Source organism: Ambystoma mexicanum, chromosome 6p (assembly GCF_040938575.1).
Source record: "Ambystoma mexicanum isolate Mex_15411 chromosome 6p, UKY_AmexF1_1, whole genome shotgun sequence".
Classification (NCBI taxonomy): Eukaryota; Metazoa; Chordata; class Amphibia; order Caudata; family Ambystomatidae; genus Ambystoma; species Ambystoma mexicanum.
The window spans coordinates 334,093,806-334,120,456 of NC_090935.1; the positions used below are offsets into that span (position 1 = coordinate 334,093,806).

The 26,651-nt window shown below is 45.5% G+C and overlaps 1 protein-coding gene across 1 annotated transcript in view; it reads right to left on the reverse strand.

Annotated features, from left to right (window-relative positions):
- The window catches only part of ADAMTS12 (ADAM metallopeptidase with thrombospondin type 1 motif 12), a 4,001,072-nt gene that overhangs the window by 1,675,556 nt on the left and 2,298,865 nt on the right, over positions 1-26,651 (reverse strand). Inside the window, exon 7 of the mRNA XM_069627090.1 lies at positions 6,809-6,958. Within this exon, the coding sequence (XP_069483191.1) occupies positions 6,809-6,958 (150 nt within the window). The remainder of the gene's footprint in view (positions 1-6,808; positions 6,959-26,651) is intronic.

A 26,651-nucleotide genomic window follows, 5' to 3' on the forward strand; every position in this document is an offset into this window, starting at 1 on the left:
GAAAACTCCTGGAAAAGCTCCCAGCTTAATCTTCACACTGAATCTGTTGGTTGTCTCCATGACCATCGGTCTGGCTTCAGAGCAGCAAGAAGCACAGAAACTGTTCTACTGGACATCTGTGAAGACCTGCTCTCTAACCTTGATTCTAATCTCCCCTCTGTCCTCATCTTACTCGATCTCTCTTCTGCGTTTGACACGGTCAAACATGCCATCCTGCTTAATCGTCACCATGATAACTTGGGTATCACTGATCAGGCCCCGGCCTGGCTGACCTCTTTCCTCTCTGATCGACCCTCTCAGGTACAACTTGGGTCCTTCCTTTCGTCTATCTCACTCTCTACCTGTGGTGTTCCCCAGGGGTCAAACCTCTCTGCCTGGCTTCTCAACCAATACCTGGCACCTCTCACCCACTGCATTGCCGCTCTCTGCTCCAACTTTCAGTGCTATGTGGATGACACTCAGCTCGTTTTCAGACTCCCCTCTGCCACCTCTCCTCCTTCTCTCATCTCTGACTGTCGCTATCCAGGAGTTTTGTAATGCCAATTACAATGATCTCTGCATAAATGCCAGAAAGATGGAGATTCTCCTCATCGGCACACCTGCACCCTCCTTTCCTGTCACTCTCTGGCTAGCCTCCCTTGACCCTCTTCCTGCTCCCACATGTGAGACTAAGAATCTCAGGGTCATCTTTGACTCCACACTCTCCTTTGCTCCTCACATCTCTGACTCCTCTAAGTAAGAAGTCAAACTACCAACTGCACCTCTTCAGAGGTATTTTTCCTTTCCTCTCCTTCCCCCAGAAGCTCACTGTCTCTAGAGCTCTGGTTCTCTCTAGGCTGGACTGCTGCAACAGCCTCTTTCTATATCTGCCTGCTTCTACTTCCACCCTCTCAAATTCTTCCAGAACAGGACTGTGAGACTTTTCCTTGGCCACAAGCCCAGGGATCGTATCTCTCCAACACTGAAATATCTGCATTGGCTACCAGTGGCTGCGAGGATTAAGTTCAAGACCCTCTGCATTGTCCACAAGGCCTTCTGGGGCCTGGGTTCTCAATACCTCCAATGCTCTCTTTGTAAATACCTTCCTACTCAAGCTCTTCGCTCCTCCACCTCCAACTCCCTCAGGGTCAGTCGCTTCTCCAAGCAACAATTTGGTGGTAGATCTCTTTCTTCACTGCGGCCTCCCTCTGGAATATCCTCATTGCCCTTCCAAACTTGAGAGCCATCTTCGGTTCCAGAAGCACCTCAAGACTTTCCTCTTTGCTTCTGTATTCTCCCTTTTTCTCCCCTACCGATTTCCTGTCTGATACTGCACTGGTCACCTGGCTACCCTCTGATCTCGGGCCCAGGGACCTGAGCACCCAGTTGCACACCTGCACTGCCTCCCGACAACCTTTGCACTTTGGGTCTGTGTCTGTAACCCTATAGTCCCCCCTACTTGCACTTTTGGACACCTGGTGTCTGCACTTGCCCTTTCACCTGCCTTCTGCTGCCCGCACTTCTTGTTATTGTTTTGATCCCATGTACAGCACTGCCCACTCCTCTAGCCCTTGGCATGTTTCCCCTCGCCCATCGCCTGCACTTGCCTGATCTCAATGTCACCTGGCCTAGTAAGATCGTTGTAACTGTCTTCCCTCTGTTTCCCCCTCCCTTGCCGCGTCGCGCCTTGAAATACTTGTGTATCGGCACGTTATAAATGCCATATTATATCATATCATATCATGAACCCATCATAGGTTCGAACCTGGTGTGTGCCTCGTCGACTATTCAAATGTCTCGTCAACTAGATGATTACGGAATGAACTGGGTCCCAGGTTTTGATATGCTCCACCGTTGGTATTTTGAATTTATCACAGCTTAACCGTGGAGATATTTTACCGTATTTAACTTCGGCATATTTATTGGAGGGTTGCCCACATACTGCATATCCTCCTGCAGTCCCCTTACATCACAGCCCAAAATGTCATATTTGACCACCCTGTACCATCCAAATGCCCCAAATCTACGATGGCAAAATGTCCTCTGATGGAAACCAGTGAAACGGCTGCAGTGAAATGTGGGATACTGTTATTCCAGATGTGTCATGTAAAAAGAACACGTAACTTAGGTATTTATTTATTCGTGTATTTTTTTACTGTTTTGACTTGCCTATTTTTTCTATTGGATGTGCTTTTATATACTCTATAATTAAGTGGTATGGGAAGGGCAGGACACTGATGAATTTGCTCTGTATGTATTGTTGTTACCTGTTTGTTTTTATTTTTTCCTGTACTTTGTATGGTACATATTGCTATCAATGTGTTTATTCTTTCGGTTGTTATCAATGTCTTTATTCTTTCGTATTCTACAGCATGCCAGTGCTACATTTATGTGTTTACCATTGCAGGACTACATGTCCCAGAATGTATCAGTCACACTGCTATGCACTACACACACTACAGGCATCCTGAGCTCGCAAAGGGATTCGAGTAGGGATCCAATACAGTACAGACACAATTAGTTATCAGTGTAGCTTCCTTTTCCCACAGTACCAACTTCTTCAAAGGATGTGTTGATCTGAATCTGCCTTCCCCTTGTTCGTTCCTCTTCCCACACCCGTTCACAACTTACTGAGTGCTGAGGGCCGAGGCCTACAGATTTCGGCCCATTAATCACACTTGATTCCGTGGCAGTTCAATAATGTCCCAAGAGAATGTGACATAGGTAGTGCTTTTTCAAACAGGCACCTGTCATTCTTTGCAGCAGTAGTGGTTGTGAGATTGAGCTCCTAACTAGGCAACAAGGCATCTCCTCAAATGGCCAATCCACTTCCTCTGAGTGGGCCCGAAATCAACCTAGTCCCAGTTTTCCATCCATTCCAAGGTTGATATTTTGAATGTCGTTAGTAAACTGTACATTTAAAGCTGAGGTATGTATTCATTCGTGTATTGTGTATCCCCTGATAATTTACTGATATGTTTTTATATACCCTAGAACATTTTGGGTGTGGAAAATATGAGTGGGACACCAGTTAATTAGTATTTAGTATCACTTGTCACCGCAATTCAGAGACAAATGAGCAATAAAAATAGCTCTCAAATTATGTTATTTTTCTTACTGAGGGCTTGTGTTCAGGAGTACACCAAGCCTTTAAATGTGTGGCATGCATGGACACATGGCATGGCCAGCTTCTGCCATGATAAATATGACCACCACTAAAGTGGATTTCTTATGGACTCTTCTGGCTGTTTGCATATACAAAAGAGCGGTAATTGTCCGCAGGGTTCCCTGCTTCTCCACCTGAATTACAATTGTGATGCAAGAGAACACACAGGTGGGTATCATGCATGGAGGAATAACAGGCACTGCAGAATGAACACACAGTAAAAAGCATGGAGCGCTATGGTGCTCTGTTCCGTGCATGTAAAAAGTACATGGATGCATAAAACATGAGCAGAGTTTATCGTTATGAGCTTTCCCACATCTGTGCCATGAACACGAGGCCCTTAGATTCAGTGATATCAAGCAAATGCTTTCAATAATATTATTAAGGCCAGCACCATTATTAAGATGACTTTGAAAGCTTTAATGCATAACAGAAAAGGGGAATGCAAGTCTTAAAAAAAAGAAAAATCTAACGAGTACCTGACCGACACGCCTCATGCATACCTTACCTTTTAGCCATCCTCCTTAAACCTACGTACGTATACATTGTGTAAATGACTTGACAAGGATAGGGAGCTTGGTTCATCCCCTTAAGACGCTTCCATGTGTTTATAACAACAACCCAAATAACGACATACATTTTCAGTGACACTTCAATAAGGAAAAAAGTCGAATTTCTGTTCTCTTTTTTAATTTGGGGGACCCCCCAAGCTCCATGTTTATACAGCTTTTTATCCTCCCCAACTACCTCCACCCCTTTTAATACCTTACCCCACCCCCATATACACTTTTACTAACACATTCGACTTTTTTGTTCGTATTCAGGTGTCACCGAAAATGTTTGTCATTATTTATTTTTCTTTATTAACACTGCATGCCCTTAAGACGTGTGGTCTGTGATCACTAATGCAGTGGTGTGCATTTCAGGACATGCTTCAAGGTCTTGTCGAATCTTACTACCAAGACATCAGTTTGGGTGATAAATGGATGTTCACAACATTCCGATTTTCATCAGGTCTTTCATCTCATTAATCAGTCATAGCAAGAAGCTGATCAGCTGGTCCGTTAGAATGTCTGTGGGAAATCACTCTCTGGTGAAGATTGGTTCAATACCTCCAACATTGTCTTAGTGGCATTGCTTCCCATGGGACAGACTTCTGGATATTTGGTCACATAGTCAACGATAACTATGGATTTAGTTGGGTCTAGTAGACAGACTACGACATACCGATCCGGCCAAAGGGCACTGCACTGCAAATGGAGGTTTCACATTCCCACCTTCATTAGAGAGGCAGACATAGAACCCTTCAGGCAAAGCATGAGCTTGTTCATTGGGTGCAGGAGCATGCTGCCAGGGTCTGACACGACCCCAGGTCAGGTAGCATTGCTCTTCCCCTGCACCTGACGTTCGACACAAGAGCCAGGACACGTGAACAAATGTAGTGACTGCCACAGTTGAAAGCACATCGATCTGTAGATCATGCATGCGCGTTCCCCTGTGCCCATCTCAGTTTATGGGTGCACTGATTCAAGGGAGTACATCTGAATGTTTTCAGATCTGCTCATGAGTAGATTGACCTCTGTGACTCAGTACACCCACAGAACGCAGGTTTTCTGTTCACCTACATTTGCGATTACAGAGGAAGTGAGCAACATGTTTCTATGAAGCATGGCCTCTGAGAGTCTCTCAGGTGGTGTTATAAGTGCCCTTGACCCTTTTATGAAATGGCTGTGGGCAGCTAATAACCTTTGCAGGTTTAAATCAGACTCATGTCACAGGAAGCCTCACTGCTTTTCAGGGCTTCAAAATGAAACACAATCTTTTTGGAAATTTGGAGATGGCATTTTCGAAAAATAAATAAAGGAACGTCTATGTAAATTCTCTGATTCCATGCTGTCGTTAGGAAACTCCCTGGGGGGTAACAGAACATGAGAAGTCAAGAAGCTGGGGAGCGAATGTCTGCACTTCCGGTAAAATGAAATTGTATTTAAAGAGCAGCAGAGAGCAGCGTGGGATGCAATGGGAGGTGGGGAGTAAGTAGGCAGGTGACAGCACAGTGTTGCATCCAGGGATCGAACTTTAGAGGCAGTGTATTAGTTGTTCCACACCACTATAATGTCCTAGTTCTCTGATTCTGAGGTTGCTTTTGCGTCTTGAAGTTTGTTTTGAGACCGGGACTCTTAAGAGGGGTCTTCCTGCAACGCTATCAATTCCATTTACAATGTGTGGCTTTCTGTGGAGCAGTGATTTACATCCCTATTTTCAAATAAAAGCCTCAGAGCAGCCAATAATTAATTGCAAATGGGCTCTAGGACAGGTTCATCCTCAGTGACAGGCTCGTGTAAAAGTGTTGCCACTGTCAATTGGCAGCGTGTAACGTAAAAGGGTAACTTAATAGAATAACGGCTCCACTATGCAGCACCAATGGAAACCACATAATACCGGATACACACAATATACAGTTAACCGAATATTCGTTATCTGAGCCAGTTAACAAAAGAAACTGTCCGGCCTGTTATCTGGCTCAGAAACATCGTTATTCGGCACATTCTTAACCGGAACCGTTACTACAAAGCCTCTATGTACGTGCCATTTTATAGAGAGCTGAGATTGATAGAATGCCAGATAACAAAGCTTGTGTGGTTTTTTAAGCCAATGGACACTTTTTCCACATAATATTTAAAAAAATACCTGCTGCATGCCTGGTTCAAATAATGAAAAAGTAAGGACGCTGTATTGATAAAGCAGCCACACTAACAGCAGATCATGTTAAGTGTTCGCCACCTCGCATGTGAATATGACACCCTGCTCAGCCCCCTTCCCTTACACTCTGTTACTTGCAGCTCCTCCACTCACACTATGGAGAGCAGAGAGCCACACCTGACTTGGGGCATCACTAATCTCTGGTTTAGGATTCTAGGAGCTCTTGAACAAATACAGGGGTTGACTGGGAACCAAAAAAGGCCCTGGAAATGATTTTCAAAGTAGCGCCATATTACACATTTTCGGCAAGCCCGACCCTTTTCCGATGAGAACATTTGCAAATAGCATAGAGAGGACGTGTGGGGCGGCTTGATGCACTCATTTCACTGGCTAAGAGGTGATGGGTCATTCTACATTAATGTGTCATGGGATTGCACTTCATAGGGGACAAGATGGGCATAAGCAAATTGTGCTGAGCCAGGAGTTTGAGCCCTGTGACACTCCGGGTTTTTTTGACTACAATTCCCATGATCCCTCATCATTTAGTCTGCTGGCGAGGGATGGAGGGAACTGTGTCCAAAACATCTGCAGAGCGAAGGATGACAGAAAGCTATGCTAAATTAACAGGAAAAAAAGAAATGAAATGGCATAGAAATAACTTCTTACACCTCTACTGGGGATAAACTGTATAGCAGAATTCAAAATTGTACAAGACAAGCGCAGGGGAGTAAATGAATTCTAATAACAAAGACATCGCTTGAGACCATAAGTGTTGCATAGCACACGAAATGTGCCTACACCCCTGGACTGGGAACACGTACACAGTATCAGCCATACACAAGTGTTTGTGGCTGGAATACGCTTGTGCCAATTGTATTTATAGATAGTTCAGACCTCACAAAGCAATGGATGAATTAGTAGCGTGTCTGTAAACCAGGTTGACTGCTTTCCATTCCGTACCTGTGCCCGAGTTCATGGGCGATGGTGAATGCCAGAGGGAGCCCCGAGTCCTCGTTGATATTGCAGCTGCGGGAAGGTTGGCACAGCCCGGCAAGATGAGAGAGGCCCAGTGTTTCGCAGGGATGGTTCGTTCCAGCGCAGATATCCTTTCTACAAAAGGAGATGAAGGAGGACAATGTCACCTGTGAGACCTAAAGACGAGTGCGCATAAACAGCAGTGCCAAGATGGCTGTGACCCAGACGTCTAGTAATACGAGCAGGCAGCCAGGTCACTTATCACCAGCAGTATCCTTGAGCTAAAAGCTCTCTCACAGAGGACACACCATAACATGAATTGTCACCATAAACATTTTCAAGGCGTTTAATATGCAAGCAAAATTGCAAGCTAAATCGACGTATGGTTTGTGAGCTGTATTCGTTTAAATGTATTTATTTAGCATTCTAATAAGGTGAGAACCTAGCCCACAAATGCTTGTAGAGCAGCAGTGTACTGAAAAAAAAAATATTCACATGACGGTCAGATAGCAAAGCGAGTAGAGCGCTCACATTGACATCTGTGCAGAGCCTGCTGACCATGAGGGTTTGTAGCGTTATACACATGCTAACACAATAGACATAATAAAAATGTGTCCAGTAAGGGACAAAAATCATTATTTCAAGGGTTGTCAACTCTTTACAAGGTTAACATAAACGAATAGAGCTCAGAAAGCCAAATTCAGCAGTTTTCAGAGGAAATAACACATTTTTAGGGGTACCCATTCTCAGCACTTTTATGCAAAGAAAGAAAAACGCCATTTAAAAAACAAGCATGTGAGCAGCAGCCTGTGGCCAGCATCTGAAAAAAACATGCAAGGAATTGTACAATGTTTTCAGTCCATCTACAATAAAAGTATGTTCAACATTATTTGACAAAGCACAAAAAGGAATTGTATAACAGAAAGAATTCAGCACATTTTTGTTTAAAAGGAGAACTGTCCAATCTCAGATAAAAAGGGCAGCATGTCACAGGAAAATGATAAACCAAATTTGGCCTTGCATTGTGTCTGTTACCCTTTACAGGGCTGAAAATCAGCTTTGAATAAAGAAACACAGAGAGATGGTGAAGATATGTAGTTTGCAAAGGACTTTGATGGCAAAGAAAAAGTTATAATGTGTTTCTGTTTTAGGCGACCAAATGGGATAAAAGTATGTTTAAAAGCTGCATTTTGTGAATGGGACCATGCAGGGCCTGACCACATTAACTTTCGTCTCCCCAACAAGCTCCAGGAAAAGGGATCCCTGGTCTTGCCCCAAAAGTGAAACTCAATTCTTTTCAAGCTGAAACATAAATCCTTACGACTGCTCCTGGAGTAGTTTCACATTGTTCATGCCCTGCCATAAAAACAGATGCCCCCCCCATTTACAACGTACATCTGTCTCTGACCTTCGGCTAAATTCCTTAAACATACATTAAATTTATCCTGGCTGCAGTCCCCTCTAAACTAATCTGATACTTCAATCAGCCAGGCCTCTCCTGAAGGAAACGCTTCAGACCTTGCAAGACTTAGGTGGTAAGTACCAAGGGTTGGGGGTGTGGAGAATGTGCCTCATTATTAGTGTGGCGGTCCGGAAATAAGAGTGACAGTAAGCTCACCAGCACCCTTTTTTCCGGACCACCACAGTATGAGTTTGTCTGCCGGGGCTGCTGCACCCGACAGGTCTGACCCTGCCGGGTGCGGCAGCCCTGGTAGACAGACTCATCACAGAAGCATCGGCACCATTTCTAACAGTGCCAATGCTTCCGGAAACTAATTCCAGTGGCAAGCGAAAAGGGCATTCCCTCCATCAACATGAGCAATTACAAGTGCTTGAATCATTGTAAATAAACTGTTGACTGGTAAAAAAAAATGTTTAATTTTCTTCACCAGCTGCAATTGGAAAAAAAACTATTTAAGCCCCTTTCTCTATGTGAGTCTTTTCTTAGAACTCAAGGAGGAATTCGGAAAACAAAACAGTGATTTAGCATCTTATGAAATTATGTAATGAAAAGGAAATAATGTCATTGCCAACAGCCATTCGTGGGTCCTCCCCTAATGTTTCCCCGTAGCTATTAAGATCTCTCTGCTGTAAGCACATTTATTATAAAGGAGATTAATGCCATTCAAACCTCAAAGCAGGTTCGATAGGAGGTGGACATCAGTTGCCATAAGATTTTTAGATATGTATCATTTGCAGATTGGTGAGCAGAGATTCCCCACACCGCCAGCAGACTTTCCAATGACTACACATATACACTGTATCACTGGAGGCACAATTGACCCCTGAGTAATCCCACAAATTACTGGGAATGTACACATTGTCCAAATTGATTACTTTTAGATAGAAAAGGTGTAAACCAGCCTAGGCCTCCCCCTCCCACACTCCATGAGACCTGAGAACATGGTTAGACCTGAATCATGGTCAACCATTTTAGGTATGTATGCATGTATATATATACATTCATATCTGGACAATTCTTAATGGCCATAAGTGAAACGGTTTTGGCTTTTTTTGGGCAAGGTCTCATTCCACAGTGAAAAGAGAATCATGCCAACACCCACTGCATACTCATCCCTAGTTAGTAATAATAATAATTTAGTTTATTGTGATATAATCACATTAACTAAATATAAATAACCTCATATGATGACTGTTCCCAACTAAGGCATGGACATGAGCCAAAACAATTCCTTTTAACAGAATGTCAGGACCAGACGAGGACACCAATTGTTACACCTAAAAAGTAGCCCAAAGAGCCCTAAATTGATCTGCATGTGAACATTGGTTTTCCCTAAAGATTGTGATGTTATGCAGCACAATTGCGTACATGTCACTAATTGTCAAGCCAATCAAATTCACTGCATCCTCCTTCTGCATCCATAAAATGCAATATAAGGTAGTGCTTTTAGATTTACTCACGTTTCTCAGTCAATACATTAACCCACTGCAGGTTCATATTTCTTAAAATTAGAACAACTGAACTACAAGTCCAATATGCAAATAACTGTTGGTTGAAATGTCATAACTGGCTCAAAGTTAGCCCCTTCTCAGCTTTAATTGTTCCTTGCAGGTATTGCTTCCATAAAATTGAATGAAGGTTTGGTGTTGTGACAGAAAAGCATACATATATGTGTATAACTATAATTATGGTGACATTAGACAAAAAGGGAAATCTACTCATGTTTTATTCTGACTTTCTGAGAACCAATCAAAGGAATTACATTCGGGTCTAAACATATCTCTACAGTGGATGCATTGATCAAAGATAATCACATACTACTTAAAATGTGAACAACCAAACTACACACCCCTGAATGAAAAGCGCTGTTGGTTCAACAGCCATAAAGGATTCAAAATGAGTCACTTTACAGCTTTGATAGTCAACTGCCAATAATTTACTGAACAAAATGTGTTGGTTTAGCACTGTGGCAAAATAAATCTACATACACACTTAGAACTCTGCAGATTTAGATAGAAACATAGACATCTATATATGTTTCATGCTCACTTTTGCAGCAAACGTTTAATCAGATGTCTACTTGCAAACAACAAGTCCATAAATGTAGGCAGGACTTCAAACAAGGAAGTGCGGATGATGTAGGTTTATTAGAAGTCAACCCTAATGTTTCTCTGAAAAACAGAATTCTCAGTGGAAGAGGAAGTCAACAATTCTATAGACATATATCAACTTCACAGAATCAGTTGAACAATGTTGCCTTCCTGTGATCAGAAAATAACACCGAAATTCAGTCTGAGTCTACAAAGAGAAAAAGTGTGATATTATAACAACGGGGAAAAGTCTGATAAAAAAGTGAAATATCTGACCTCAATGGCCATGCCTGATTCTCCTATTACAGTCAAGGCCACAAAACCCAATTACATTTTGGTAGTAAAATGTAATGGTACTGAATACATCAGAAATATGTATGATTTAACCACCCAAACCTTTTTTTCTGAGAATAAGAACCCTGAGTAACAAACATAAATGGGCAAATAGGAAGTGGATAAGAAAGGAAGAAATGGGAATTACGGTGGCAGCGGTCAGAAGACAGAAGGAGGCTATGCAAGGCAAAGGTAGGCAGGGATGGAGAAGAAGAACGAAAGAACCAATAACATCTATAATTGTTTGAAAACTCAGTAAAGCACTGTACCTAAAACAAGACATCTATGAGCACACTGCAGTTAGTCAAATATTGCCAGGAGCTAAAGGCACTATTACGAATTTTGGATAATGAATATTTCATGATCAGTTAACACTGATGTCCTTAAGTGTCTGTTGTTGTCTTTTACTGAACTCTGGATATATTTCGTATATACTAAAATGCTGAATTCTTAGAGAAAGAGAAAGGAAGACATTTTATTAGCACATGAAACCTTTGCTAGGGATGCAAAACTGAAAGTCATACAGTGATATATGCGGATCAAATGGTACTGGCCTCAGGGCAGGGGTGTAGCTGGGTCTGGAAAAGATCTGGGCCTACGCTAATGTCAGAACGCAGGGCTATCTAGCCTTTTGGTTGTAGCCCCTGAGCTTCTATCCGGGGGTACAACCAAAAGACCGTGGTCACGCCTCTGCCTGTGGGAAATAAAACTGTTACATGCTGGATGATAGCATGATCATTATTTCCACAGCTGCCCAGGCATGATCATTTATGTATCATTAAACAGCAAACAGCCTGTCTAATTAATGGAACACTTGAGGATTTTAAAGTGTATACTAGTTGATAGAACGTATTGCTTCTAAGTCAAGTGCTGAGGGCACCCTGAAATAAGACACTATCACAACACGAGCTGATTAAAAGATTTAAATATGTTATTACAGTTCAGAAAACTGCTTAAAATGTCAGTGCAATAACAGTACATAATTTGATGTTAATGTACGAAAAAGCTAGCTCAAAGAAATACCATGGGGTGGTTTTGGGTAGAGAGGGGCTGGTAGTTGGTGAGAATGGCAGTGGCCTGCCAACATGTAGGTGAAAAGCCACCACACACAAGTTGTGTGGCCCTCCTCAATTCACATTTCCTTTCTAGACCAATACTGCACCAGCTAATACCCAACACTAACAAGTGGAGGGAATAGAGGAGGAGGATTGCATGTGTTAACCTGTGAATATCACACGCACTAGTAAAACATATAGGAGTATAAATCAACAAAAGTGCCCCACACATGGAGCAGTTTTGTATTTTACTCGTTTGTTTGTTTGTTTGTTTAGTTTATTCATTTATGATGCACACAAGACCCGAGGGTAAGGGGGCGCAGCAGTACAGGATATGCGAAGCTTACAGAGGTTACAAAGGTTACAAAGTTATATTTACAAAGTGTTAATGATATGAACAGAACGAAGCAGTAATACAGTAAAATTATATACATGATGTTTTACAGTAGGTTATATACAGGCTATTATACAGAATTGTCAGTAGTGTAGCAATACAACATAGTACGGGCAATAAGAAAACGGAAACAATTTGCAGTATACAGGCTGTATCTGTAATGAATGCGAGTGGATGGCAGGGGGGCACTGGCTAGCTGATCGATTGTTTCAAGTGGTTGATGTAATTGGATCTAAAATTAAGGCAGGATTTCTCAGCACGTATAGTGTGGGGTAGTGAGTTCCATACTTGGGCCGCCGGGATGGGGAAGCTGGCGCCTCCGGCCCTGGTCAATTTGAATCTAGCAATGATGAATGTATTGGCATTGGAGGTTCTTGGGGGGTCTGGTGGATCTTCTTTCTACAAATCTATCTGAAATATAGGGGTGAGCCGCATTGTTCAGGGCTTTGTGTGTGAGGGAGGCAACTTTCAGTAAGATTTTGTCTTAGGTCGACAGCCAGTTGTTTTTCCACCTTATGTTAGAAATGTGTGATCGGTTAGAGATACCGAGAGCTGCTCTCAAGGCATTATTTTGTAGGATTTGTATTCTATATGTGCTGTATTTGTTAGCCCCATTATATAGGGCATTGCAATAGTTGAGTCTCAATATAATGAGAGCTCTGGCCAGAATCATACAGTTGTCATCAGAGATAAAGTGTTTACAAGCTCTGATAAGCTTACATGTGTAGGCTGTGGATGAAGCCAGAGAGTTCACCTGTTTGTTGAAGGAGAGGGTGGCATCTAGATAGAAGCCTAGAGCCTTCACTTTCTTAGCTACCTTAATAGTATTTCCATCAATTTTGAAGGAAAGGTATTCCTGGCCTAGTTTTTTGAGATTGGAATGTGTGCCTAGAACGATTAATTCTGTGTTGTCATCATTCAAGCATAGACCGTGAGTTGCCATCCATGCCTGGATGATGAGATACACCCTATTTACCAAGGCTAAATCCTTGTTGTAATCCCCAGAAAGTGGGAGGAGGATCTGCGTATCATCTGCATAGTTAGTGTAGGTGATACTGAGAAGGTCTAGATCATCAAAAAGGGGTTTAGTAAATATATTGTATAATGTGGGGGCACACATGTGCCTTGGGGAATGCCACACAAGATGGGGATCAGGTCCGCTGCATCTGAAGGGGAGAACACCCTCATGGTCCTTTCACTAAGGAAAGATTCAACACATATTTTGGCTTCTTTGGAGAAGTGTGCAGCAGAGTTAAGGTGTTTGCAAAGGACTTTCTGATCTACAAGGTCAAATGCGGCCGAGAGATACATGAGCAGGAGGAGTGCTGTTTGACCTTTGTCTCTTAGCTCATCAATTTGAGCCTTCAAATCGATGAGAGCAGTCTCGGGTCCATGTTGAGGATGGAAGCCTGACTGCCTTGTTCCTAGGAGCTTATGGTGTTCTAGAAATATTTGGATTTGAGAGTATGCTATTTTATCCAGGATTTTTAACAGGAAGGAGACTGTCATAATGGGGCGGTAGTTGGTAGGGATAAGGGGGTTTAGGGATTATTTTTTTAGTAGAGGCAGTACCCATGATTGTTTCAGGTTGGATGGCACAATGCCTGAGGTGAATGAGGCATTTACGAGTTTAGATATGAAGGGGGAGAGTTCTCTAGCAGCATCTTTTATAAATTGTGCAGGGCACAAGTTGCCTTGGCAATTGGAAGGCTTAAGAGAGAGGATGACTTTTTCCACCTCCAGGGTAGATGTTTTGGTGAATCTGAATTGGATAGCTGTATTTTGTTCCAACAAGGGTGGGTTGGTGTTTCTGTATTGGCGGTTGATTAAGGGATGCTTTCTTAGCTGCAATTATCTTTTGAAGCAACGTGACTTTGTTGGTCAATGCTTGTTGTATCTCTGTGCACCAGGCTTTGTCTTTTGTGCACATATCTGGGATGGGAGTAGGGGACTCTAGCTCCTTTAAGATAGAAAACAGCTCTCTCATACTTTTTTTTTTAAAACAATTTTATTATTTCAAAATAAACAAAACAAAACACCAACCAAACATGCAGTACAAGCAACAATACAGTTCCGCAATATTAACACTCAAAATTAAACACTGCTCCCCTTATCCCGCCCTCCCCAACGAGACTATTGTTCATTTCGCTCTGCATCCGTACCGTGTGGTGGGGTCACCTTTCCTGTGGATTCTGTCAACTCTTGTGTTGTACCAAACAGTTCCGCTACCATCAGTTTCCATGCCATCAAGGTTCCCACTTCTTCCTCTCCCCCTATATTACTTGCATCCTGCCATACCATGGTCTCTGCTTCCGCCCATTTCTGCAATTCCTTCCACCACATCTCCACCCGTGGCCTGTGACAAGCCTTCCATCCCATGGCAATTCTCCTTTTTGCGAGCACATATGCTAGATCCTTCAGTTTGTTAACATGCTTAAGTTGCTGCGATCTGGGGAACACTCCCAGTAAACAAACCCAGACTGAGTCTATGACAATAATAACCCCCTTTGCCGCCAGTCTCCCCGCTACCTCACTCCAGAAGCGCTCAATCACCGGGCAGGACCAGAACATATGTACCATATCGGCCTTTTCCTCATCGCATTTGGGGCATGCCTGTCTGCTAGCGTTCTCAAACCTCGATATCCTCAGGGGTGTCATGTATGCCCTATGCGTGATATATAGTTGTATCTGTTTTAATCTGGCATTTCTTGACACCTTTTTGTGGTATCCCAGGGCATGCTCCCACATCCCATCCTCCATCGGGGCTCCCACCTCCGCTTCCCAGTTTGATCATAATTGCTTTGGTTCCTTTCCAACCCTGGTCATCAGCATTTCATACAATCTAGATATCTCGTGCCCTCCTTCAGTTATATCATATATAGTATCTATGGTAGCATCAACTCTCCTACCAGTACTGTCTCAGGCCAAGTTCTTTTAATTTCCTGCACCATTTTGTAATATGTAATATATTGACCCACATGTTGCCCCACTTCCTCTTCTAACTCTTCAAAATTTATGATAGCCCTTTCCCGCCAGACATCTCCCACAGTCACCAACCCCACCGACTCCCAGTGGCCCCTAATTGTCCTTCGTAGCTGCTCGTCTCCCTTGGTCAATGCCACTAGCGGTATCTGCAGGGAGCATGGGGCTGATTTTTCCATCATCTGGCACGTTCGGCGCCAGATCCTCCACCCGAGCATCATCAACATAGGAAGCACTTTCATTTCTGTTTTTGGCAGCCAGATCATTTCCATTAAGTAGTATGGGGCACAATCTGTTTTAAACAACCTAGACTCAGGTGTCACTTCGTCCGAGAGCCATTTGGCAACATATTGCAGCTGACTAGCTACATAGTAAACCTCATAGTTAGGTAGTTTTATTCCCCCTTTTTCATAGAAGTTCTGCAATTTCCATAGCGCCACCCTATTCCTGGTACCCTGCCACAGGAAGTCTGTGCATAGGCCATTCAATCTAATAAAACACTTCTTAGGTATTAGATACGGAATATTTCCAAAATAATGTAGGAGCCTGGGCAAAACTACCATTTTGAGCATTGCACTTCGCCCCATCATTGCCAGAGGGAGCTTTGCCCAAAATGTCATGTTTTTTTTCCGATTTTTCTTATGGCTACCTCAGTATTATGCCTATGCTCTTCTTCTACTGTATGATACACATCTATCTCAAGGTACTGAAAAGTATCAACAACCCAAGGAGCCTGCAGCACCGGCAATCACTCAGTAGTGAGCCCTTTGTAGTTACCCAATGGAAAAATGATAGATTTCTGTGGGTTCACCGCTATGCCAGACAGCCTTGCGTACCTGTCCATGACTTCCAAGATATACTGGAGATTCTCTTCTGGGTATCTCAGGTACAGCAGCAGATCATCCGCATATAAGGAGATCAAATGTCGCTCCCCACCCACTTCAATACCTATCATATCGTATTGCTGCCTAAGGTATATCGCCAGAGGCTCTAAAGCTAATATGTACAGCATAGGGGACCATGGGCACCCCTGTCTGGTGCCCCTGCCTAGTTGCCATCTTTCAGAAATAACCGCTCCTGTTTTGACCCTGGCCAATTGCTCGCTATATAACATCTTTGCCCACCTTATGTATCCAGGCCCCATGCCATAACCTGCCAAGGCTGCCAGTAACCATGGCCACTTGACAGAATCAAAGGCCTTCACAGCGTCTAAGGACACTATCGCCATTTCGCCATCATTTCTACACCCCCATTCAACAACCCGATGGAGTCGCCTATGGTTATGAGTTATGTTCCTTTTCGGGACATACCCTGTCTGGTCGGGGTGTATTAGCTTGCCAATGACCCTACGCAGCCTGTTTGCCAGGACAGCTGTCAGCATCTTGCTGTCCTGGTTCAGCATTCAGAGCGGCCTATAAGAACCACAGCTGTGTCCAGGCTTATTGGGTTTGGGAAGTGGCATTATTATCGCTTCTCTAAGTGACTCAGGCAGCCATCCCGTCTCAAATGCTTCATTTAGCATGTCCAGCATCGGGGGGAGCACTTCTGCCTTATACACTTTATAAAACTTGCTTGGAAAGCCATCTGCCCCCTGGGTCTTGCTGGTAGGTAGCTGTCTCACTACTTCTTCCAGCTCCTCCATGGTAATCGATGCATCCAGTTCCTGTCTTTCTTCAATTCTTATTGTTGGTAGACCTATGTCACTAGTGTCTCTCTTATTTCTCCACAATTGCTTCCCTCCACATCCCCATATAGGTCCCTGTAATAATTTGCAAACTCCAGATTAACTTCCTCCTGAGTATCAGCTACACTGCCATCTTCTCTTGTAATCGTCCTGATGGTGGGCCTGGGGACCTCGCTTTTGTATAACCATGCCAAGAGCCTTCCTGTTTTATCTCCTCCCGCGTGCTGTCTTTCAACCTATTTCTTATAATTAAGGTTAGACAGTCTATCCCACAGCTCCGCACATGTCTGTTGCCATTTGAGTATCAACTCCACATCTATCCCAGTATCATCTTTTCCCTTCAGCGCCTCTTCCAATTCCCTTTCTGCATTATTTAGCTCAGCCAGGATTCCCCCTTGCAGGCCTTTAGATTTTGCTATGGCTATGCCCCGCAGCACCACCTTAAAAGCTTCCCATAGCATGCTCGCTGAGTCCACACTGCCCGGATTCACCTCAAAGTAATTTATAATCTCCTCCCTTATATCTTCTCTAAAAAGGGGGTCTTTGAGTGACTCCGCCCGGAGGTGCCACGTCGATATCCTCACTCTTGGGGGGTGGTATTGCCAGCTAACTACCAGGGGCGAGTAGTCCGACAGGACCAGCGCCTTATATTCTGTTTGCACTACCTCTGCCACAGTTTCAGACGTGACAAAGACGTAGTCTAGCCTCGTGTGCAGCTGCTGTGGGGCAGAATAATGCGAGTACTGCCTTTCATGGGGATATTTTACTCTCCATACGTCCACTAGGCCGAAATCGCCTAGCAGTGTCTGTAACGCTTTTGCTGCTGGAGCAGGTCTATCAAACCTCTGGTCTGATTTATCTATCGTAGGGCTTAATACACAGTTGAAATCACCTCCCCAAATCACTGTGCTTCCCATACACATACCAAGATTAGTACTCAGGGCTCTGAAATATGTCGCCGTGTTCTGATTGGGGGCATAAGTGTTCACAATGCATACATTATTATTCTCCACTAGTCCCCTCAACGTAACCATCCTCCCGTCTGCTTCCGCAGTTTCTTCCAACTTGTAAAATGGGACATGCGGTGCCACCCAGATAAGCACACCTCTGGCATATGCCGAGTATGTCGAGCCCACTACGACCCCTTTCCACTTCTTCACAACTATTTCCAGCTTTTCCCGTGTCAAGTGAGTCTCCTGTAACAGTGCAATATCTAACATCACTTTGCATGTCAGGATTCCCGTTCCCCCCCTCCCCGCCAGTGCAGGCCAGATTCTCTTTCCATTTCTGACTATATAGGCTCATTCCCCAATACCAACTACAACACACCTTAACCAAAAACACCCCAAACTGCCCGCTCCCCCCCTCCCACCACCCATCCTTTACCCAACAACAACTGTTGCCCAGCTCCATCCCTGGATCTCAGGCTCCCCCGCATCTAGCTCTTTCTGGCTCACGCCTGTACTCGAAGCTCCGCAGGGCGAGGTTGCCCTAGTGGCGCACCTACTACTACTACTAAGATAAATTGGGCTTAAAGTTGACTACACATTACTACACAGTTTGCGTATGTATTTGCGCTACTATATTCAAGTCCTTCAAATACGTTGCACTGGCGGCAACTTATCAAAAAATCAGCATCATTTGACACACCCATTAATCAACGTTTTTAACTAATCACCCCTAGAGTGCCCATCTTACACCATGACAATGCGTATACAATGTCTCAGTCACTTATCCTGTTCCTCTCTGGCCTCCTCCGTATCTCCATCCGGGCAGCCCTGCAAATCCAGCCATGTCGATGCGTCCTTCGGAGTGTCAAAAAAGAAAATTTTACTCTTGTGCACCACCTTCAGTTTAGCTGGGTACAGAAGCATATATTTAAACCCAGCCGCCCGTAGTCTCCTTTTGATAGCCACGTAGCTGTACCGTTGTCTCTGAACCAACATTGTGTAATCAGGATACGCCGTGATGGTGCTTGAAGCTCTTTCGATTGTCCCACCTTTTCGGAAGTACTCCAGTATCTTCTCGCAGTCTTTATAGTTCAATATTTTGGCGATTATAGCACAGGGAGGGGCCCCCGGTCGCGTTTTCCGCATGAGGGCTCTGTGTGCATGTTTCACTGCGAATCCTTGCGAGAGTTTTTCGGCTCCAATTCCATGTAAAAGTAAGTTCTCAACATAGTCCGTCGGGTCCCGTCCCTCCTCTCCCTCTGGCAGGCCCACCACGCAAATGTTATTCCTTCTCACTCTCCCTTCCGCTTCCACCGCACGAGACTCCAAATTGGCTAACTGTTGTTTGAGCGCGTGGATCTCCTTTGCGTTGCTGGAGCTGGTATCCATGTTGGTCTTCACCGCACTTTCCAAATTGCTTGTCCGTTCTGCCAGACCTCTGACATCTTGTCTCAGAAGGGTGACCTCTATGCCTACCGTGTCTATCTTAGCCTCCAAGGAAGAGCGTAGGTCTGACATTGCTATTCCCCATGAGTCTTTTAGTTCCGTAATGGCAGCCAAGATGTGATGGTTTTCCGTTGCCGCTGCACTCTCCGCTGGTGTCATAGAGTTTGTGGGCATCGTGGCAGCGGGAGACTGTTGTGTTTTAGCAAAAGTGTCCATTGTGGCTTGCTTAATCTTGCTTTTACTTTCGATTCCTCGCGCCGCCATTCTGAGGCCTGTGTCTTGCGCCCAAGGTTGCCAGCACCCCGGTTTGACAATCCTGCTTCCCTGTATCGATTTTGCGCCACTGCGTCTTCCTAGCCATGGGGTGATTACCGCTGAGTAGCCCTTATTAAGAGTGGGTTGTTCCCTGGGACCCGGCGTCAGCTTGTGTATCCTGAGCACCGGCTTTAGGATGGTTTGTATCCTCCCACGTATCAAACATCTCGCTGCATCCTAGTGACCACGCAGCTCCTTGATGTAGTCACCCAGCTACCGGGCTCTTCATATGCGACACACCACTAGCTTGGTCTCCACCCCCTTGGGCACGCTTGCATACTTTGGTGCCTGGTGACCCCCACTTTTCACTCTTATTGCATCTCCCTGGCTCTCTGAGAAGCCCAGCTCTCCATAATGCCATTCCCTCTCTTTGTTCCTCACTCGTTGTTACAAGAGGTGCGATTACATTCCCTTCGAGCCTATTTGATGACCATGCCCATTGTTTCAGAAGTGGCTGCTGTCAGGGATCCGTCCCGCCCTCAGCAACCACTTTGTGTAGGCTGCTTGTGTGCACTGTTCGCCAGCCTTTTACTGCCCTGCCTGGGGTGCAAGCCCCCGGTGCTGCAGACCCTCCGCTCTGGGGCACACTCCCGGAGGTCAGCCCACCATCACAGGTCTGCTGCACCAGGGCCTGCAGCCTTCAGTCGCGGGGACTCCAGTTCCTCCCCATGTTTTCGCTTTACTCCCCGGCCGGCAGCTCCTCACGTATAGTGGAAACCAGTGGGGCGTCGGCACACCCCTCGCGCTACTTTTGCTATGCGGCGCTCATTGCCTCCTTACTTGTCACCGAGGCGTTTATTCTGCCGGGTCCTCCCTGCATGCGCTCAGGGACTGCACAGCACTATGTGCCGCTTCCCGTTCTATGCCTGCCTTTTCTTCTCTGTCAGGGGCCGGTCTGCCTCCGTCCGAGCCCTCGTCACAGGCCAGTGCAGACCTGCCGTCCATTGTTTATCAATCAGAGGGGCTCCGAACCTTTCCCCCGTGCTAGCATCCGCGTCCGCTTGTTGTGTGCTTTCTTCTCAGGGCCGCCTTAGTGGTTCCAGAATCACAGTCCTTTGTTGTCGGCCATCTTGCTACTTTGTCTCTCACGGCCACAACTGTTCTTCAAGTGATATTTCAAGTTCCTTGCATCCAAAACAATCAATTCTCCCCATATGTGCCGAGCACACGTTCCGGTGCCCGTGCTGTAGCTTCGGGGTCTTTTAAAGCATTTTTAAGCGTAGTTATTGCAAATCGTTTATCGGATCGTCTGGAGCCCTTCAGGACGCACGTCCTACTCCATGGCTTCACAAGCCACGCCCCCCAGCTCTCTCATACGTGAGTTGACCGTGGATATACGCTTATTATATGAGTTGCGTTTGACCAGGATAGTTTCCTTCTTATATTGTGAGGAGATTTCTATGAGTTTGTTTTTATGGTCTTCTGAGGGGGTTGTTCTCCAAGAGGATTTGCAACTTCATTTAAGTTGACAGAGATCTTTCAGTTCAGGTGTGAACCATTTATTAAGGTGGACCTTAGGTTTGCTTGGTCTAAGTTTTAGAGGGGCTATGTTATCAAGTGTGGTTCGTATGATTTTGTTGTACTCTTCAATGAGTATCACTGGGTCTAGATGTTCATCTAGTTGGTTTAATGTGGGTAGAATAGCAGGGATCACTTTGTCGTTAGTGATACTCTTTTTGTTACTAGTGGGGCTATAGGGGGCCATATTGGCTGTAGGAGGGAGTGGCTTAGTTGTGGATGAATCATAGGTTACCAGGTAGTGGTCAGTCCATAATTGTGGGGAGATGGAAGTAATGGAGGTGGAGCAGTTGTAATCTGCTAACCAATCGAGGGTTCTCCCTTTGTTATGGGTGGGTTTTACAATTTGTTGGGTTAGTCCCAGTTCAGTGAAGGTATTATCCACATTGGAGGCATGTTTGTCTGAAGGGTCGTTATAGTCTAGATTAAAGTCTCCCAGAATGAGTAATTGCGTGGAGGTTTTGAGATTGATCGATAATAGACAGTTAATGTCTTCTTCAAATGTACCCACCGGGCCGGTGGCCTATAAATGAGATATATGGTTAAGGTCTGCGAGTTATGAAGTGGGAGTTTGATGGCACACACTTCACAAGAGTTAGAGTCTGGAGTGGCAGTAATTCTCATATTTAGGCTGATGCAATGATAGCAATGCCACCACCTTGCATGTTATTTCTATCTTGTCTCAGAATGGTATAGCCATCTGGGATTGATAGGGATAATAGGGGTCCTGCCGCCTCATGCAGCCAGATCTCTGTGATGGCAAGGAAGTCAAGCTTATTAGACAGTATAATTTCGCAAATGTCAGTGGCATGTGCCGTTAGGGATCTGGCATTTATTAGTGCGCCTTTGAGTGGATGGGCTGCAGTAGTGATTTTGATTTTGATATGGGCTGTCTTGGTTTTGCTATTAGCAGTGCTAGCTTGATGAGTAGTGGTTCTTTTGTTGATGATGAGGAGGGATCTAGTCAGGGGCTCGTATAATCTCGTGAGTCTTGCTCTAATTCTGGAGTTTCTGGTAGATGGGCTGCAAGGTCTACTTAGGAATTCACTAGTAGAACAAGTCCTAGTTCCACTGGTGTGGTTCACTTGCTCCATAGTGGCGTGGATGGAGGTGGGTATGCAGGGTTGGTTAAGTTGGCGATTCTTAGTAATGTGGGCAGGTTAAGAATACTGGGTAGGTGATAGACCAGAGGCATAGTATCATGATGCTCATGGTGTATCAGTAACAGGAAGTATATTCTAGCCCTTGGGCAGCACTAGTGCGTGGGTGCAGAGGGGGAGAACCCTAGGTGGCTCGTCAAGAACTGCAGACTGGGTCCCTTTGGGTTGGGAGAGATGTAACAGGTCACATAAGCGTTAGTGGTTAAGCGTATAGGCATACAACTCATCTACACATATGGGCTGAATATGGCAATCAATGGCAAGGCACAAATGCACAAATGGGCTAGGTTCAACAATCAATGGCAGGCACAAATGGGCTAAATTCAACAATCAATGGCAAGGCACATATGGGCTAAATGTGGCAATCAATGACAAGGCACACATGGGCTGGGAATGACAATCAATGATAGGGCACACATGGCTAGGTCAATAAGGCAGTATGTCAGCATAGTTACAGGTTCACATGGGACATAAGCTTGAGCACTTGGGTTTTAATGATTTGTATATAGATTATGGCAAGGCAGAGTATGACGTGCCTATGGGGTGGTCCAGAGTATCGGTAAGTATAGTGAGCAGAGATGCACGTATTATTTAATTCGACATAAGTTTGAATGCATGTATAATTGAGTTCAGGAGAGGCATAGGTATGACAATCAAAAGAGCGTGTAACATAACAGATGTGCATATGGCTAGGGACAGGTAGGCACTGGCGAGCTTTGACATTGAGTAAAGGTCAATATCTATGCAGAACTATTGTTGGTGGCAAAGGCCAGGGCATAAGCATGGGGGCTACTTGGGAGCTATAATACTGGTCTGAACTTGAATCTGACTTATACATGCCAATTTACAATATTAAAAAGTGGCATTTCACTTAAAAAAAACCTCAGCATTATATATTATATATATATTATATATATTATATATGAGGCCTTCCTTTTTCGCTTTCGCTTCCACTTTCTCTCTTCCTCTCCCCTGCTGATACACCTGACTGTTCTGTGCACTGGTCACCTGGTCGCCATCTGAACTCGGGCCCAGGCTCCTGCATGTGCAGTTGCCCTCGCACTGCCTCGGGCTTCCCAGCACTTAAGGGTCTGCATCTGCACTTGCATGATCTGAATGTCACAAGGCCTTGTAAGATCGTTATTCTCTCCTCCCTTCGTTTCCCCCTCCTTGTCTTGTCGCACCTAGAAACACTTGTGTACAGGCACGTTATAAATGCCACATCATATCATATCATATCATAAATCTGATTCCTTTTGCGATAACACATCATGAAGAGCAAGTTATGCTTGAATAACAGATTATCGACAGATAACCGGAATTTGCTATTTACCATACACATTTTAAGCAAAAAAGGAGAAGAACTGAGCAAAGGCAAAACAGCAGAAAACAAGGCATAGGGGCTCACTATCGGTTAGCTGGTAACCCACCTGTAATACTGGCGGGATACCAGCAAACCTGCCTTACCGTTACTGGCACACAATATCCCAGTGTTACTGGGATATTTTGGGTGCCGGCAACGGTGCTAGGTTCCCATTCCATGGAGTCGCATAGGACTCCATGGAATGGGTTTGTGTAAACACCAGCACCGGTAGTTCTGGTGCCGGTGATAGCAGCAATTTTGCTGGTAGGGGCCTGAACTACCAGAAGGTGAGGCCTGCTGTTGGATCAGAGCCCCTACCGGAAAACTCGCAGTGTGCTGGTCCGGTAAAAATGCCAGAGCCGGTATTACAACAATTTTTTCTGCCATTTTTACTGCACTGGCACCCTCATAATGATCTATGTTGCCACCATTGTAGTTTGGAGTGGGTCTGTAGTTCTGAAAAATTCTCCATTTACATGTAGGCTGCCGTCTGATCTTTCATCACAACTCTCTGGGACCGTTCATGTGGTATGTAGTATTTAACATGTATTAAGGAACATTCCCTGTCTTGGCTTCAATGGTCTTTCTATCTATGGTTCCACCAAACTGCCTTTGATGCAGATTGGAGAGCTGGTATATATTTCACTGAAAATCACTGTTACTACACATTGGCCCTCATTACAACCCTGGCGGAAAGTGACTGACCTGACGCCATAGCGTAAATAGCGTTTCCGCCATTGCACGACGGAGCAAAGTGCGGCTCATTCCGACCCATCGGGCACGAGCACCACGCCATGGCGGAAGTGCAAAGTCCGCGATGGCGGAAATGACCCCAAAACGGCCCACACCGCCGCCGTACGGCGCCCTAGGTGCAATTCCGCCACCCATCTTAGCGGTCACCGCAATGAGCGGCAATCGGAAAGTACGGTGACCGTAAATATACGAAAACGGAAGTAAAAACATGGTCCCGGAACGGGAAACAGCACGCCGTACACCTATAAAAACACAATTTCCACACAACCATTAAAAACACTACCCTGAGACTCATCCCAACCCGTCATCCACCCTAGTGAAACCAAGAAAAATGGGAAAAGTAGCGAAGAAAGCGTGCGACCGCAAGCGGCAGGTCCACTTCTCCCGTGAGGAACTCACCGTGCTCACAGAGACCCTCCAGGAGAATGCTGCCGTCGTTTTCTCCACGCAAATGACCAGGACGGCACTTGCGAACAAGAAGGCCATATGGGCCCTGGTGGCACAGCGGGTAAGTGCGGTGGGGACCGCACCCCGCAACCCACAGCAATGCAGAAAGCGATGGGACGACTTGCGGATACGCGTCCGGAGCATACTTTCTGCCAACCGAAACATTGCCACAGCTACCGGGGGAGGATCGGAATCACCCATCAAGTTGACCCCCTGGGAAGAAATCTGTGCCTCCACCATTGGAATGGAGAGTATAGAGGGAGTCGGAGGGATGGAGAAAGGAGTGCAGACATCCGAAGAATCAGGTAGGTGGGCCAAATAAAACAATGCCAAATCCACAATGTCCAATCATGTGAAGTACCATGTGTCCACATAGTGCAACAGTAACACATGTCCAGGAGAACGTCCACATACATAGGCCTGATAGCACACTTTAAAAGTCACATTAAATACATAAATAATTAAAAATCCTAAAAACACCCTCTACACCTGCAGCAGGCACACCCTAACTGCAGGCTGCAAAACAACTGCATCCTCAATCCACACAAAAATGAAACCACCTCCAAGGCCCCAACCCAAATCACCCTCAGGTACCACCCCAATGCATGTGATACATTGCCATTCCAATTTCCACAGACCCATTTATAACGCTCGCCCTCCTTTACTCCACCACAGGGTCCGATTCAAACGACGAGCTCCAGGACACCCCTACCAGCACACCTGCAAAGAGGGCCAAGACCAACGGCCAAAGACCCTCTCAGCTGCACGCATCAAGACACGGCAGCAGCACAAATCAAGTGGCAGCACACAGGAGGGAACTTCAACAGGCACCCCAGCAGCCAGCATGCCCACAACAGCACCACCACAGGTCCCCCCAATGGATGCCACAGAAGGCACTGCTTCTGGTGGCAGCAGCACCATAGGTGACACTGCATTAATGGCAGCATGCTCCGACACAGAAAACGGGGATGTCGAAGTAAGATCCGTCCATGACCTGTCTCAATCCCCCTGTCTGTTCCATCCCGTACACCATGAGGATACCACGCAGGGGCACCCACAAGACGACGACTGGCCATCCCCCACAAGCCCTGTGGCAAGGCAACATGAGGTGACCAGCCCCTCTGTGACACCACCGCAAATGGCCATGGCACAGCAGAGGCAACAGTCCCTCGACCAGGTGATCGTGCAACAGCAGCAACTGGCCACGCTCCTCAAGGACCATGCTGATGAATGTGGGGGCACTAAGGCAGCCATAGAAACATCAACTGAGACACTTAGGGCAGAAATGGAGAGAAGTACAGAGACACTAAGGGCACAAATGGAGAGAAGCACCGAGAGCCTGAGGGGGGAACTGCATGCGACGTCCAAAGACGTATGTGCTGAACTTGCCGCTGTGCGCCGTGTGCTCACTGAGCTCTCACAAACCCTTAGGGACATGCATGGACGTGAGCAGGCAGAGACATCATCCGTTGCAAGTTCCGTCCAGGGCAGCCCCCAACTTAGATCTGGGAGGAACCTGCGCTCCACAGGCAGGGGTGCCCCTGATACCCGGAGAGGGGGCTTGCAATAGCGACTGCCCACTGACAATGAGCATCTTTGGACACTGGTGTTCGGGGGGGAGGTAGGAGGGTGGAGGGGGTGTGTTGGGCTCACTTGGGTGGCGGGTCGATGGGGTGTGTAACATAATTTCACATATGCCATAAACAATGCACGATCATCCAATGAGATGTGTGGACATTGATCTTTGTGTACGAGGCCATTATAGGCGTACAGTCCATATTGTGCATGTTCCAGACACACACAGTGCCACAAGTCCCGTGTCCATGTATCAGCCACCAGGCGTGAGTGCTAGAAGCATGCATCTATGATATGCTGA